The sequence below is a fragment of the Emydura macquarii genome, unplaced genomic scaffold (assembly GCF_026122565.2).
Source record: "Emydura macquarii macquarii isolate MOO-44397 ecotype Brisbane River unplaced genomic scaffold, CSIRO-AGI_Emac_v2 contig_705, whole genome shotgun sequence".
In the NCBI taxonomy this organism is placed as follows: Eukaryota; Metazoa; Chordata; order Testudines; family Chelidae; genus Emydura; species Emydura macquarii.
The window spans coordinates 10,228,446-10,245,756 of NW_027130842.1; the positions used below are offsets into that span (position 1 = coordinate 10,228,446).

General features: G+C 40.3%; 1 protein-coding gene across 2 annotated transcripts in view; it reads left to right on the forward strand.

Annotated features, from left to right (window-relative positions):
• Window positions 1–17,311, forward strand: part of UST (uronyl 2-sulfotransferase) — a 261,999-nt gene that overhangs the window by 90,453 nt on the left and 154,235 nt on the right. For both annotated transcript variants that reach the window (XR_010918659.1, XM_067542379.1), the window contains exon 2: window positions 16,182–16,225. Coding sequence is in view for 1 of the 2 variants with exons in the window: in XM_067542379.1 (XP_067398480.1) it covers window positions 16,182–16,225 (44 nt within the window). In the remaining variant the exon portion in view is untranslated. The remainder of the gene's footprint in view (window positions 1–16,181; window positions 16,226–17,311) is intronic.

Sequence of the window (17,311 nt, forward strand, 5' to 3'; positions counted from 1 at the left end):
GGCTTAAGGTATGTTTTTCTGATATCCTCCTGCGCATATTATTGCATCATCAGCTGGAGGGAATCGGGGCACTTTCTTGGTCTGAAAGGTCTAATATATTGTACAAGGAAATCTGTAAGGTAGCAACATGGTCTCCAGTATACACATTCTCAAGATATCTTGTCCCCTGAAGATGAAGACTTTGACAGGAGAGTTCTCCAGCAAGTGCTATCTCAGTGACTTTTCATGCCCATAGGGCGTACAATATGCATGTAACTAATCTTCCATTCTTCCAGGGCTCACATTAAACTACAGTAGAACCTCCGAGTTACAAACACCTCAGGAATGAAGGCTGTTCATAACTCTGAAATGTTCATAATTCTGAACAAAGCATTATGGTTGTTCTTTCAAAAGTGTACAGCTGAACATTGACTTAATACAGCTTTGAAACTTTACTACTCTGAAGAAACATGCTGCTTTTAACCATCTTAAAGTGAGGCAAGCACAGAAACAGTTACCTTACCTTGTCAAATCTTTTTATAAACTTCCCTTTATTTTTAGTAGTTTATGTTTAACAGTACTGTAATTGCTTTTTTTTTTTTTTTTTTGGTTTCTGCTGCTGCCCGATTGTGTACTTCCAGTTCCAAATTAGGTGGGTGTTTGACTGGTTAGTTCGTAATTCTGGTGTTTGTAATTCTGAGGTTCTACTGTACTATGGACAGTCCACTATATGGACTGCTGGATGCATAAAAGTCTGGAAAGGAAACATTTAGTCTTGCCTGGATATTTTCTTTTTTAGACTCTTCATGCCCAGTAGTCTGTCCCATCCTGAGAGGATTATGCTAGAGGAATCAGATCAAACAGTTAATTCTTTAAAGTTTGGTCAAAGTTTGCAGGGAATAAATTATACTGTTTATGTTTAGTTATTGCGGCTTTGGAAGCTATCAACTCAGGGTAAAAGTTCTGGGAGGGGACCTAAAGCAAGCCCACGGTCAAAGATATAACCAGCTTCCAATTTTAATCTGCTTCCAAGTTCTAAGGGGAAAAAGAGAAACCTACTGTACAGGTTGCTGGTTGTGGAAGGTCTAAGAAAGGAAATTCCCATGCAAAAATATACTTTTTCCAACCCTAATAAATAAGTTCCTCATTAAGCTTATCTAATCTTATACTTTTATAGATAGGGTACCAGTAACAATGTATTCTAGTGGAAAGTGATCATTTATAAAGTGTCAATGTTTCCACAGGTACCTGAACTGAAGTGCTGTGGTCTTATGTGGTCTCCTTGTGTGGTCATAAAGCTAAAACGTTGAATAATGTGAAAATAAAGTTATTATCCTGAGTTGTGCTAATAGAAAACAATGGAACAAAACTGAGGAATTTCTGTTCCAGCATGTCTGTAAGTAGAAAAAGAGGGACATTCTACATGCACACTAAAAATAAAATTAGCCACCCAACAGCAGTGAGATCTTAAGAGTTAGATACAAAATATAAATCAGCTTCATACCACGTAAGTGGCAAAACTCACCTGGGAATGTGCAATGGAAGTTGGAGAAGAGAGAAGATCTAGGAAGTTGTAGTTTGTCTTGGGTGACACAGATATCACTGGCTATTCAAAGAAATTCAAATAAAATATGTAACATCAGTAAGGTTTTGGGCTTAATTGTGTCCTAATCCTAAGGCTGTGTAGTACCTTCCTGGTCGATAGCTTCCAGCTCAAGGGTGAGAATGGAGGCTGTGCACCTGATACATTCCCTGCAAGCAAGTGGGGGGATGGAGACTGTTACACCCTGATACAGTGGTGTGGTAAATTGCTTTCTCTTCCTCCTCCAGAGCAGGAGATGAATTTTGCTCCTGCAGCAGTGCAGTTACATGCCACTCCTCATACAGGACTGAGCATAAAGGCTTCATCTAGCAATCATGTGCAAATTTTACATGCCAAAGTTAATATAAACCTGATAATGAAGGTTTGTTCTAGCAGTTGAAACTTGTGGTTAGCTTTTTCAAAAGTTTGGGTGCCTCCCTTTTTGGATGGCTAAATTTCAAACACCTAAAACCAGATTTTCAGTGGTGCTGAGTACCCATATCTCCAGTTGAAGTCATTGGGCCTCTGCATAAAGCTCTGCGACATCGATTTGTAGGATTGGGCCCTAATTTTTTATTTTAGGATGATTGTCATATGAAGGAAGTTAGGAAACAAGACCAAGTCCATTGCGAAGCATTAGAGAAGCCGAATGTTCTATAAAGCAGCTAACCAGTAGGTCTGAAGAGAAGCTTATTAATCAGCGTTCACTTCCTACATGCTATGCAAGGCCAAAAATTGGGAGCTAACCCAAAAAAAATTAGTGAAGACTAAGATCTGATTAAACCAACATTGAAACGTGTGCTAGGAATTACATGGTGGCAAAGACGAAGAGGTGGTTGAGAAAAGGCTCTAAACTGGTAATTACCCTAGAAGAAAACACACATTTATAGTGGGACTGAGTTTATCTCACTGTGCCCCATTTCCCATAGGTTATTTGGATTTCCCTTTGCTCACAGTGGCACTTTTCAGCACTGCTTGGGGAAGGAGAACACAGCCTTTTGTGTGCCCTGGACCTTGTGTACAAGCCTTTACCTTCTTCTTTGTCTGATTTTTGAAAGAGGTCAGAATACTTCATTTTGCCTCCAGGTTTCTAGAACTTGTCAAGTTAAGTCACTTACTTATATTAGTTTGATTTTAAATGAGAAAATGGTTTATTGGCAATTGTACAGAAGTAGAAAGTAAATAATTAAATAAAGGATAGGTACAAAACCAAACATGCCTACATATATATGACGGAATCATTAAAATAACATTATCTTAGCTATGGAATACTGAAATTGCCAACAGAGGGGCAGAAAATCCCTTTTTTTCAGAGCCAGAAGCTTTATTCCTCTGCCAACTCTCCAGTTCCGATTATGTGTCCAAGAAAGGGGTCTCTGTGTAACTACAGACCTTTTCAACTTACACTTAGCTTTTGAAGTCCACATGACTGGAAGTCTGTAGCTTGTGGTGACTTTTGTCCTTACATCAAATGTTCTTTTCCCAAGAGTCACATCTGCTCATTAAACAATAAGACAAACAATTCCTAGAGGTCAGGGCAGCTAGCCAAAATTTCTAAGTGTGCACAAACGTTAGATGGTAGGCCCTTGCAGTATTCATTTCTGTTTTTCTAAAGCAGTATCCCTTTTGCTTCTCTCCTTGAAGGCTCATGTAGTTTTTGTAGTTTTTCATTAGCATGCAGAGGATAGTAGCTTCTCTGCTGGCAGCCTAACTCAAATTAGGGAAATGATATGTGTATAAAGCACATATACAGAACGCCGTTTATTCCAGATTGTTATAATTAAGGATAGGCAAGCTGGTTTGAATAAAATAAGAGCAGACCATCCGGTAATCCCACACTTTGAATCTGAGTAGACCCATTAGTTATTGCACTGCCAATTCTTATTTATGCTTAACCAAGCCAGCTTTCCACATCATTTCTGTAGTCCAATATATTTTTCTTCATTAAACAATTTGTCCTAATATCTAATCTAGATTTCATTATGTTTGAGTCAGTCTACATCAATAGATGACTTTCTAGTCTCATTCCAATGGCACGCTTCAGGCAGCCTGTTGAATCTCTCAGATTTCAATTGATAAGCCGTCAATATTTTATTGAGTCATATGAGGATTGTATATGGCATACATACTTTTCTTTCTGTCTGTCTGTCTTTCTTTCTTTTTCTTTCTTTCACTCACTTAGGTTCTCTTGAATTTGGCTGCAAAAATGTTTTTTGTACATAATGTGGAATTAGAAAATTAGAACGCTGCTCTTTGTGTTACAAAAACACTGGTATTTACCATTGGCTGTAAAATTGAAGCTCTTTTCACAGTCAGCATGATAGGGCTTATGGCACACAGTAGAGTAACTATGACTCTGTCCTATAGAGGACAATGGTACATATATGCACTATGTTCATTACAATATAAATAAAAATAACACAACCAAAGTCTTGGTTCAGAACTTGAACTAATTTCAAAAAAATGATTGGTTATCTCAGCCTTTACTTTTCCTTTTTTGTATACTCTGGAATTCCAGGTCCCAAATGAGATTTGAAGAAATGCTGAAATACTACTAAAACAGCTGTACATGGTCTACCAAATAAAAGTAAAAAGTACCAGAAATCTCACAGGAAAGCCTATTCCTGTGATATTTTCAATCTAGTTTTTGTTATGGTTTGTATAATTTGGATAAACTTTGGCTAGATCTCAGAACTTTTGGCTTCTTATCTGAACTGAATCATTGAAAGTTCTGAGGTTCCTCAGATAATTACAATTATCCCATTCACTTTGTTTGAATTGACTCTTTATAAAAACGAATCAATGAAGGCCTTGTCTACAGTGGGGAATTTGGAAAGACAGACTTTTCCCCAACAAACTATAGACTAATCCACTCTTAAATTGGAGTCTATTAAGGTAATATATATAATACAAAAGGTAACTTTTTTGGATTTAATTTTTATGTATAATGATTTTTTAATCTAAAAGTTTTCCTCTTAAATTTGGTCTTCAACATTGCTATGTGAATACCTGCAGATATGTAAATTATTTATACCTTCTCATAAGATACTAGTCCAGTTAGTATTGTTTTTTATATACGCTGTTGCTGCAGAACAGCCAGTGAGAGAGCTTGCTAAAGTTTAGTTGACAGTACTGTGTATTTCTGGGAAATTAGTGCTTTGTTCCCTATTCCTATTAGAAAGATGTAATCAATAGTAAACAAGAGCTGAATTATTTATAACTGGTTACATTGGAAGTTTCCAGAGTTTACTTTATAAGAAAATGAAATTTTCGTTTTTCTTTCCTTTCAGTGCACAATCCCGTATGCATTGATATGGAGTGAATGATGCCCTATAATATATTTTCTTCTTGAGATTTAGAAACTTTAAAAAGTGGTACAAACAAAATATAGCAATTTAAAAAAAAAAAAGGAGGAAAACAAGGAATTTAAATTCCCTTTCAAGGTGTCAAATAACACTACTGTGCTGGTGTGTGTCACTCCATTAGAGATCTTAATGACGTGCTGGATTTATAATAGTTATGAAGCTTTTCGTACAGGATGGATACAAGTCTGGGGTACAAGTCTGGGGTACAAGTCTTGCTACAGCATTGACTGGTTACTGGGGCTTTGTCTACACTTGCCTTTTTTCTGACAAAGTTCCCTCCATTCCCACTTGTGCAGCTCTGCTGGTTATAGCAATGGCAGTAATTGCCCTTTTGGATGAGGCTCCAGCTGGCTGCTGGACTTTTAACCATTGTGTCCTCTAAACCTGCTCCCAGCAGGTCTGTGTGACCCTGGTGAAAATGCTGGCAGTTGTTGGCATTTTGTTAACATTAGTGCTCCTGCGGTTAGGGCCGTGTCAGTGTTGGCAGTGGTGGGGAATTCTTCAGAAAAATGGTATTTGTGTAACAAGGGCTGAGAGTGGAATGTTTAAATCAACTTAGCTGTCACGAGAGAGCCTCTACCATGCAATTGTTGGTGGCATTCAAAATACCTCTTGAAATAAGAGACCATGCTGAAAAATGGTGCCAGGCCAAAAGTAGCAACATGACTCTACCTTTAGGGACCAATCCCTGCCTCACTTAAGTTAATGGCAAATCTCCCATTCATTTCAATGCTGCAAGATCCAGGTCCTTGATAACTGTGTCTTTTACATGCCTGCTTGCTCTATGGGACATGAGACTGTATTACACTGTAGCAATTTTTTTGAGACAAGCCTACTAAAGGAATAGATAGGTAAGTGTTGCTCATAAGTGTATAATTTATCTTTCTGTCAGAATACATCATAAGTTCCTACTTACATTTCAGAGGAGTCTAAGCTAGCTCAGGTTCATAGGGCTAGAAGAGACCTATGTGGTCATCCAAATTGATCTCCTGTATAACACAAGATAGAACTTTCCTGAACTGATTCCTGTTTGGACTAGAGCATATCTTTCAGAAAAACATCCAGTCTGCATTTTAAAATTGCCAGAAGGGTGAATCCATCACATTGTTCCAGTGATTGATTACTCTCCCTGTTTAAAAAAAAAAAATCTTATTTTCAGTCTGAATTTCAGACACTGGATCTTGTTATGCCTTTGTCTATGAAAGAACCCATTATCAGATTTTTGTTCAATTGTTTATAAACTGTGATCAAATAACACCTCAACCGTCTCTTTGTTATGTTAAATAGATTGAGCTCCTTAAATCTGCCATTGTAAGGTATGTTTTCCAATCCTTTAATCATTCTTGTGGCTCTTCTCCGAACAGCCGCCAATTAATCAGTATCCTTTTAAAACTGTGGACACCAGAACTGAACACATTGTTCTAACGGCGATCATACCAGTGTCAAATACAAAGGTGAAATATCCTTCCAACTGCCACTCAGTATTCCCCTGTTTTTATGCATCCCAGAACTGCATTAACACTTTTGGCCACAGTGCCACACACGGAGCCATATGTTCAGTTGATTATCCACTACCCATCCCCCACAAGTCTTTTTTGAGAATCACTGCTTCCCAGGATACAGTCCCCCCCATCCCATAAGTATAGCCTACATTCTTTGTTTCTAGATGTGTACATTTACATTTGGTTGTATTAAAATGCATATTGTTTGTTTATGCCCAGCTTACCGAGTGATCCAGATTGCTCAATTATTAGTAACCTGTCCTCTTCACCATTTACTACTCCCCCAATTTTTGTGTCATCCACAAATTTTATCAGTGATGATTTTATGTTTTCTTTTGGGTCATTGATTAAAACTGTTAAATAGTGTAGGGCCAAGAACTGATCCCAGGCACCCAAATACAATTAAAATTCAGTAGAAGTTAGGCTACTTGGAAAAGGGGCTTGCAGAAAACATGGCATCTGTGATGTAGAACTTCTAATCCCTACCAAGCAAGGTCTTGCTCAAGGGAATCTTCAAGAGCTTTGCATAGTCCACTCTTTTCTCCTCTTTCTTAAGCCTGTTTCCTCTCTGGAGCTCTTTATTTTATTATTTCTGCCTGATCTCTGATTTCATAACCCATTGTAGCTGCGTGCAAGCAAATGATCTTTGTAATGTGCATATGCAGTTTCACCTCACCTCTCCCATACTCCAGGACAAAAAATGCCTATCTTTCTGATTTTGTAATTTTTCTTGCCTTATTTAGTTTTGAATAGAACATAGAAATAACTGCCTTAATCTGGTACTGAACATTCTTCTTGGTTTAAATTTGGTCTGCTGGACCTTGAGTGAGAAACTTCCCATGTTTTTGATTCCAAGAAAAAGACATAACCACCAGGTTCTCACAAAGACCTTATGTGTGTGTGTGTATATATATATATATATATATGTATATCTATATATATATATATCTCACTGCACGTTAAAAACCACAATTTATGAGAGAAATCAGACCACTGTAATACGTGCACCATGTTTCATTCTATACCTCAATCTTCCTTTTCTTCAAAAAACTGAGAATTCAGAATACATGTTCAGTCCGTGCAAACATTGTATTGAGTATTGGTGTAGTTCAAGTGGTTATTAGTCTGAAAACTAATGTTAAAGGAGGGAGAAGACTATTATTGGCTTATTTAGGAAACCATGTTTTTTAAAAATAAATATGCTGAAGTATCTGATGACATTTCTGGGACCATTAGAATCAATTGTGTCTTTAATAACTTTTATTTAAAAAAAGGGGGGAGGAGTAATCTCAATTGCTTAATGAAATGGGTTACTCTAGGGCTATGGACCCAGATTTCAATGAAATTCCATTATCATACCAAATCCACCACAGGAAGTAGTTTCTTCTATGCTCATATGTTGATATAATTTTCTAAGTGTTCCTGATGATATACTGTATAAACACAGAATAATAAATTTCTTATTCTCTGTTTCAGGTAAGCATGCTATACAGAGGTACCTATTAAGAATATTCAGTTTTATTAACATAATTACTGTAGTGTGTATGGTATAGTACCTTAGTAATGAACCCCTCACATCTACGGACACATCTTTCTTTCAGACTAGATGATCACGATGGTCCCTTCTGGCTTGAAAGTCTGAGTCTTTCTTTCTCTTTCATCTCTTTTAACTTCTTATAGTAGGAAATAGTTCACAGAATGCCTTTTCTTGCTATTTCTTTATTGAAACATTCATGAAACTGTTTAGCAATATATATATTTTGTTAGAGGCCGTGTTGAGGGTAGCTAGGCGGGTGAAAGTGCAACCTTTTATCCTACAAACAAGTCCTCCATCATGCATTTCGTAGATGTCTTGCCAGGTTTAATATTCAGTTTGCCTTCTGTGACCCCTTCTACTTACTAGAAGACATTTTTCATTATTACCAAGTTTTCAACTTGATATATGAAACTTCCTGTGGATTTATTTCCCAGCATAGCCGTTTCTCGGTTATTGTAATGCTCAAATGCTGAATCATTGGCTTTGCATCTATATGAATGTAGGACTTGATTCTATGATGTGGTGATCAGAAAAAATATTTGCCAAAGAACTTTAACAGGGTTGAAGGTAGCGGGGAGCATGCCATAGACTAGAGCATGCCCTCTCCTGTCAATATCCTCCATTCCTGGATCTGCTGATTCCTTTTTGTTATACTCTGGGTAACACATGGACCATTTGGCAAAAGATTTCATTTGTTTATCAAAAGGGAACATTTGTGAAAAAAGCGTATTTAAATTAGTGCACTGATGTTATTCTATATGTGTTCAAAATAACTCTAACGTCCATGCCAAAGGGGCAGAAGAATGAGATGTAGCAGGAAGAGATATCTAACTTGAAGGTGAAAGTTATTTTCCCTGCTGTGACCCACTCTTTTTTGCCCCTTTTTTGGTATGTGTAACTCAGGGCTCAACAAACCCTGGGTGCCAGGTCTCCATGGGGCCTAGAAATTTAAGTCTGGTGCCTAGTATTTCTCCGGAGGGAGTGGCTTCCGCGCTCCGTCCAGGGCACCACTGCGCCCATGTGGCAGGGCTGGGAGGGGGGAGTGCTGTGGCTGCCGTGCTCCAGCCAAGGCGCCCTGCCACTGGGCCCACGTTGTGGGAGAGGGGTGGGGGAAAGGGGCAGGGCCAGGAGGGGAGAGCAGCTGCTGCGCTCTGGCCAGGGCGTGCCACCGCTGGGCCCACGTTGTCTGGCTCCTTAATTTTTGGGCTGGCTCCTAGCTCCAAAACAAACTTGTCGAGCCCTGGTGTAAGTTGCCTTCCATGCGTTCCAAGTCAATCCTGTTTAAACTTTCACCACTTAAATCTGTCTCATGACAAGTTTATATCACCACTTTTCACTGTTGAATTTCATCCAGAGATTTACATGGCAGATGAATCTGTTTACATCAGTTCAGAATTTGACCCATTACTTTTAAACACGTGCAATAGCATCCAAATCAGGCTCATAAAACTAAAATTTGGTTTAAAAACAGAAATCAAGAACATGAAATACCTGTGCCAAGCCAGATATGAAGATAATTCTAGTCTCTCAAACACTGAAAGATTGATTTCAAGAAAACAAAGTGAGGAAAATGCAACATACAGAACAAGTGGTATAGAAAGGTGAGATGTTGATCATTTGACGATATTCTATTTTAATGTGTATTTCAAAAAGATTTTCTCCTTTTAAGGTATTAGCTCATACTTTCTAGTTCAGTCTTCTTTAAGGAAAATACTGTAAGCTAAAGTATATAGTATGAATGTACTGATCTGTTTAGAAACTGAAGAGGAAAAGAAAACAGCAGTAATTCAGATCCCTTTTTTCAGCAAAATTAACCATGACAGCTGTTTGCTAAAACTATAATTAATGTTCTTTTCATTTGGGGATACTCAAATGCCTGGAATAACTACATTGGTATGCATGTGTGAATGTGTATAGACAGGCTGAAACATACCTTTCTTCAGTAAGATGTAATATATTCAAAAGACCCATTAAAAATCATGTACTTTTGTGAGTTGATACATTTCAGATATTATCTACAATTTTTAATGTACTTGTGATTATTTATTTTAAAATTATCTGCATTGCCGAATATAGGTCTGTGCTTAACACAGAGCAAGAAAGAATACTTTTCTTGAAAATAAGAGAAAGCAGTAAAAGCCATTTTTACATCAATAACGTCATTCTCTTGGCTGCATTCATTATGGGGTGAGCTGCTGGATGCATTTAGTTACTTCATACAAACTCTTCAGTGTTAGTGAAGACTGATGTGTACTTACAGCTGGATTGTAGGGAAATGTAGTCTTTGGCTGGTGCTGGAAAGAGTGACATTAGCATAATTTCTTGGCTTTGACAAACTATATGTAGCAATATTTTTTTTCTGAACTGTTGCTTCTTCAACATCAAATATGTCTTATCAGAGGCCTTGCCAATGGAAGGACCATGTATGACTCCTTTCAATTATTTGTGAATGGAATTACTTTCCAGGTAACCAGAATCTTAGCAGTGGAATGCAACATTAAGTGTGGGGTGAGAATGGAGCATTCTGAACACAGAAAATAGCAATCCAACCAAACTAAATTGCATCTATAAAATAATTAATTAGTCCCCAATGAGAAGTACTATTATATTAGAATAGTAAGAAGATGAGCTTTTGATTTTGCATTAAGGATAGATGAGGGAGACTTGAATTGAAAAATGTGTACATTCTTTAGAGCCAGTTCAATGAAATAAAAGATGTTGAGGCTTCTGCATTTGTGGAATCTCATGCCAGACTAATGAAACTGTGAAAAAACATCTTCTTTGGACTTGGAGTGGGTTTACATGCTGTTGACCCCTAGATTATAGTTTATCTTGACTCAAGTCCTTTATAGAGTCAGACAATTGATTTTTAAACTTAAAGAAATTTAGAAAAAAAGTTGAAAAAACAAAGTATTTAAATTTAATTTACGTATTAATTCAAATCAATTTTAATAAGATGGATCAATTAGTTGTATTTAACTAAGGGTATGTCTACACTGCAGAGTGAAGTCAACTTACTTAGTCAACTTTCACCTGCCGAGTTTTAGAAGTCTCTGGAGCGTGTCCACACCATGCTCCTTGTGCTGGGCTCGTGCATCCACACTCGCCACGATTGTTTTGGCAGTCAAAGCACAGCTTTCCCACATTGCAACTAACCGTAGTGGCTGTTGGGACAAGATTCATCGTCCCATGATGCAAATGCTCCTTCCCCCTCCCTTCTTCCCCCAAACAAACAGGAAACCGATTTTTGCGCTGTTTGTTTATGCCGCGCGCTCACCATTGTTGCGGAGACATGGAGCCAGCTCACCTCTGCACTGTTATTGTGAGTGTCACAAATACATCTCGGCTTATCATGGAGTATTTTCAAAGGAGAGCAAGAACCCAAAGCACAGGCAACTGCTATGCCACTGAGGCTGCCCTGCTACAAGTCATTGAGCGGAACAATTCCCGATTGCTGCAGGCCATAACGCATCATCTGCAGTCCGTGGAGCACCAGTTCTGGTCCCGGGAAACAAGCACAGACTGGGGGGACCGCATCATTATGCAGCTGTGGGATGATGACCAGTGGCTGCAAAACTTTTGTATGCGAAAGGCCACTTTCCTTGAACTTTGTTCAGAGCTGGCCCTGTCCCTGAAGCACGTGAATACTTGCTTGAGACAAGCTCTGACGGTGGAGAAGTGAGTGGCCATCGCTCTGTGGAAGCTGGCAACCCCCGACTGTTACTGCTCAGTTGGGAATCACTTCGGAGTCGGTAAATTATAGTGGGAGCTGCCATAATTCAAGTGTGTAAGGCCATTAATAGACTTCTGCTATGAAGGCTAATGACTTCGGGAAACATGCAGGACATAGTGGACGGGTATGCTGCGATGGGCTTCCCAAAATGCGGGGGGGAGCCATTGATGGCGCACACATCCCTATCTTAGCACCTGCCCACTTCTCAACCAAGTACATAAACCACAAGGGGTACTTTTCCATGGTCCTGCAGGCCCTTGTGGATCACAGGGGTCGTTTTACAGATATCTATGTGGGGTGGTTGGAAAGGTGCATGCCGCATGCGTATTTCGGAATTCAGGGCTGTTCTCTAACATGCAGGTGGGCACTTTCTTCCCAGACCAAAAAATTCACATTGGGGGTGTTGAAATGCCAGTAGTGATCCTGGGGGATCCTACTTATCCCTTGGCTAATTAAGCCGTATGCCGGGCATCTTGACAGCAACAAGGAGCGTTTTAATAACAGGCTGAGCAGTTGCAGAATGGTTGTTGAATGTGCGTTTGGGCATTTAAAGGCCAGATGGAGAAGTCTCCTGACTAGGTTGGACATGAGTGAAAAGAACATCCCCTCAGTGATATCTGCGTACTGTGTTCTTCATAATGTGTGTGAAGCAAAAGGGGGAGATGTTCCCCCAGGGTTGGGCTGTGGAGGCAGAAAGACTGGCCACCAATTATGAGCAGTCAGATGCCAACAATACGCTGAGAGCTAACCACGGAGCACTTTGCATTAGGAAAGCATTGAAAACCAGGTTTTGTAATGAGATGCAGTAATGATTTCTGTTCCTGTATGTTATGTGCCTTTGCTTAAAATCCCCCCTACCATGGACATCAGTACCCTCCAAATCCCTCCCAAGCAAGATATGATTTAATAAAGAAACATGTTGAAACAATGCAAACTTTTATTTATGAACATTCAAGTCGGTGGGGGTGGGGGACTAGTGTTCATTCACAGTCTCAAGGGGTGGTGTGGTTGCTTGCAGGCCAGCTGTCAGCGGGGCCGCCGCTGCTTTCTGCTCGCCTCCACCGGGGTGGAGTGCACCAAATACTGCAGCCTGGCCATTCTCCTTCGAGACCGCGTGGGGGAAGGGGAGGGCAGCAAAGCCATAGGCTGAGGAGCGTTATGGAGGGGCTGCAGTGGGACTCTGAGTTCCACAAGCCGCCGGAGCGTGTCTGCTTGGTCGTGCATGATTCACAGCATTTCATGCATGGTACTGCGGTCATGCTCCTGCATCGCTCTTCGACTCTTCCAGTCCATGTCCATGTTCTGGGACAAGGTCATCCGCCACGTTCGGAGCTCTGTCTCTGCAGCCGCGGAGGCGTTCATGAGCTCGCCAAACATGTCGTCTCTTGTTTTTTTTCCCCTCTTCCTAATCTGTGATAGTCTTTCTGCAGCAGTTCGAGCGAGCTGGGCCGAGGTGTCTACAGAATAAAAAGAAATGCACAATGTTGCCATTGTTAGCATACTCAGATAAATGAAAGAAATGCAACAATGTATAAAAAACTCCCCTTGCTGTGTACAAGGGTATGACAGACCCTCATTCCATTCCGCACATCCCAGGCCGGCTCACTCTGCCGTTGCAGAGATGGTAAGCTAGGGGCACTTTACTCTGCTTTAGAGAGGATTAAGAAAGCTCAAATGCCCTGTATGAGAGGGGTGCCTGAGCGCCACGGTTTAATTAAGATGACCATTTTGTCACGAGGTGTCCACAGAGGATTTGGGAACAGCGCGGGGGAGTTAATAGTGTCCTCTGAAACCATAATCAAATAATTAAAGTGACTTTATTGGGACAATACAATGGGGAATAAACATGTGCTGTCTTCCCTAGGTGACCATGAGCGATATCAGTCTCCTGAGGGTAATGCACGAGAAAAGGGAAGATTTGCTGCACGCAGCGGGGTACCGGCTTTGCCTTTATGCCACTATGCTGTGTTCCGCCATGATTCCGGCTCCCTTGATTGCAGCGTGGCATGGCAAAGTATCACACTGGGGAGGCAGGAACAAGGTTGCCCTGCCCAGAAACCTTGTGCAAAGGATAACATTTTACCTGCATGAAAATTTCCTTGAGATATCAGCTGATGATTCTCGGAGCATATCTCTGCACATAAATAATCTGTTCCGGCAGTAGCCGCCCAAGACAGTGCTCTAAACCCCTGAAATTCCCTTTCCTCCCTCCCTCCCGCCCTTAAAAAAGAACATAACTGCTAAGAAGAAAAGAGAACCTCACCAGATGTGCCTTCCCCGGGATCATTACTGTCATGCGTCCTGCTGGCCTGCTCTGGGGTCAGGAATAGGTTCTAACTGTCTGTGAGAAGTAACACCCCGCTCTCCTGCACCCTGCTCTCCTCATCCTTGTCCATGGAGTCTTTGTCATTGTGCATGAAGTGGGATGGAGCGGAGGTATCAATGCTGTGTAACGGCACCGTGGTGGTGTTCCCGCCGAGAATGGCATGCAGCTCCTTGTAAAAGCGGCATTTTTTGGGCAAGGAGCCAGAACGGCTGTTAGCTTCCCTGGACTTTTGATATGCCTGCCGTAGCTCCTTGATCTTCATGCGGCACTGCTGCGTGTCCCTGTTGTGCCCCTTCTCCAACATGCCCTGGGATATTTTCCCGTAAATGTCCAAATTTCTTTTGCTGGCTCTGAACTGAGCCATAACTGACTCCTCGGCCCAAAGTCTGATGAGATCTAAGACCTCTGGTCAACTCCATGCTGGAGCGCGTTTGGGCCTTACAGTAGCCATGAGGAGTTCAGCTACAAGCTCCCTCCACGCTGGCCAGGCAGGAAATGAAAATTGAAATTTTCCCGGGGCATGAGGGGAGGGGCCATTTCTGGTGAGTGTGACCATGTAACAGCAGAACGGGAATATCCGGAGCAGTCACAATGGGGAATTGTGGGATACCTCCCAGAGGCCATGAACGTTGAATTACGTTATGCTCTGTCTACACTGATGCAAAATTGAACCAATAAAATTGAATTAGGCGCTGCGCCACTTCCAGAGGTGGTTTTATTACATTGACTTTTGCCGCATGTTAAGTCGATGGGACTGCCATGCCAGTGTAGACGCAGGCTTTCAGAGATCGACGTAAGTGACGTCACATTGACCTCTGTCGCCAGTGTAGACCAGGCCTAAACTAATTGTGTGAAGTTGTCATTGGCAAACCTATTGGATTTCATGCCTCCTTGGTCCAAAATGCCCGCTTTTCTGTTGGTACTATGAAAAATTCTGCAAGATCCCTATGTTGAGCCATGGTCATGGCCAAGGAGGACTGAATGGGAACGCTTTGACTCAGCAATACATATTAACTAACCAGAGCGTTTCATTGCGAGCTGCATGAGGAACTCCTTCCTCCCAAAGACAAGAGTGTATTGCTGCAGCACTTAACAATCCAGGGATCCAGAGGCTGACTGATGGATCTCATTTGTAAGGAACTTTGTCTTTTGTGTGGCCCCCATCATTGTAGTATCTTAGTGCCTCATAAACATTAATGAATTTTATCCACATACCACCTAGTGATGTAGGGACAAATGGGATTTTCTTACTGTCTTGTGCTTGGAGATGGCTCAGATGACAAGATGTTTGAATGCGGCAGTCTGGCTGATAGACTCCCAGAATTACTGTGAGAGCCTTTTGCCCTCTGATGGGTATATTAGGAAAGGTTCTGTTTGATATGGGAAACAGTGAGTGAGTTAAGGAAGGAAAGCTGCAGGGATGGGACTATGTATGCATGTGTGTTTTTGTGTGTCTATAAAATAGAAAAAACTCTGAAGTTGTGGGTGTTGGGTGGGTGTTTTGTATTGGACTAACCTACAGGAAAGCATTTGAGAATCACAGGCTTTTTATTTGGCCTAAGGAAGGAGAGCAAGTTGGTATGGCAGATATAATACTATTGTTTATTCAGACCTTCTGAATAATCTGAGACAGAAAATAAATCACTGGTCAGGAGGATTGGGGTGGAACCCAGTGTAGTATAATGTAGAAAGTCAAGTTTATGCATCACACCATGTTTGTCGACTTAATCTGACCAAAATCTAGGAGCCAGTCCTAGAATGATGTTATGTTTGGTTTTTAAAACTAAATGATGTCTACTGAGATTCATGAATTATAATTGTGTTTACAACTTTTTATACGTGTTTATACACGTAAACTGTATTTTTAATAGTGTAAAGAACTAAAGATTCCATCACTGTCCCATTTCAGACACCTGGACCATTTAGTTTTGTACTAAAATGCTAACATTTATGTAACTAGCTGTCAAAAATACGGATGAGCCAATTCATCCTTAGTTTAAAAAAAGAAAAATGTAGTAAGAGAGAATTGGTTTGATTTGGTTCATGTGACAAAACAGAACCATTGGGAGAGACTAATTCCCATAAGATGGCACTAAGTTATTTTGTGGCTTTGAAATTACATTGCATCATTATTGTTTCTCTCTTTTTTTCCCCCAGGAAATTCCACTTACTTGGATGACCACGGACCACCTCCTCGCAAGGTGAGCTCCTTCTGTCTTGAAGTTACCAGTTGCTATTATTGGGCCAAATTGTATTCTGATATTCCTTAGTAAGTGCAGAATAACTTCACTGAGTTTTACACTGGTGTAGCTGAAAGCTCAATTTAGCCCTCTTGTCCCCTTTTTTTTAAAAGGCATTTTCTGTCAATACCTTGCATAAAAAGAAGTTCAACTTGAGTGAAATTCTGGTCCTGTGATGTCAGTGAGAACAGGATTTCAGTCCTGTTCTGACCTGGTACCAGCATGATGCAGTCTGTCAACGCATACAATAGAATGCTCAGAGGTCCTCTATTCCAGAGCAATATTACTGCCTGGTCACTTTAGGAAATGCCACCAAATTGTTACACTTGTTGTTTTGTCAAGTATTTGCTCACAAATGCAACAGCCAGCCTAACAGGGCTAAATTATTGTTTCTAAACCCTCACACTAAATCTCTTCCTCTTAGTTTTCCTTTTTAACAGCAAGTATTTCAGCAGGTAGAGTATTTCTAAAACCTTAAAAAAACAAGTACAGAATACTTGAACTCAGTGAAATTGGGGTCCATATTAAAAAATATATATGTCTGGGAGTAAGTATTAAGACTGCGGCGCTGACTTATGATGACAGTCTACTTTTAAAAGGAAATGGCTATCAAGATTTTTAAATGAGACTAAGTACTTGTGATGCTAATGTAAGATAGTAGTAGAAGAGTGGTAGGCTGCAAATGAGTAGATTATGACATTAAAAACTAAAATTAGGTATGTTATCAACTAGAAAATATAGTATGGAATAAACTAGACATAAATAATACTATTTGATTTTATCATTGGATTGTGACTGTACATATATGGGATTACACTAAACTAATAGATGCACCCTTACTACTGGAATAACTGTGTCCCCACTAGGGAAATTTACCTCTTTAACTATATCATTTTCTAAACCAATACAGTTATAGCTGTACAAAAATTGCTTACGCCAGCCCCAAGCCCCTGCTTTCATTGGTGAAGGATGTGAAAATAGCCTGTGTGCTGGCATCAGCTGCCAGAACCATTGTGCAAGCATAATGCTTCCAGGAGTGCATGTGAT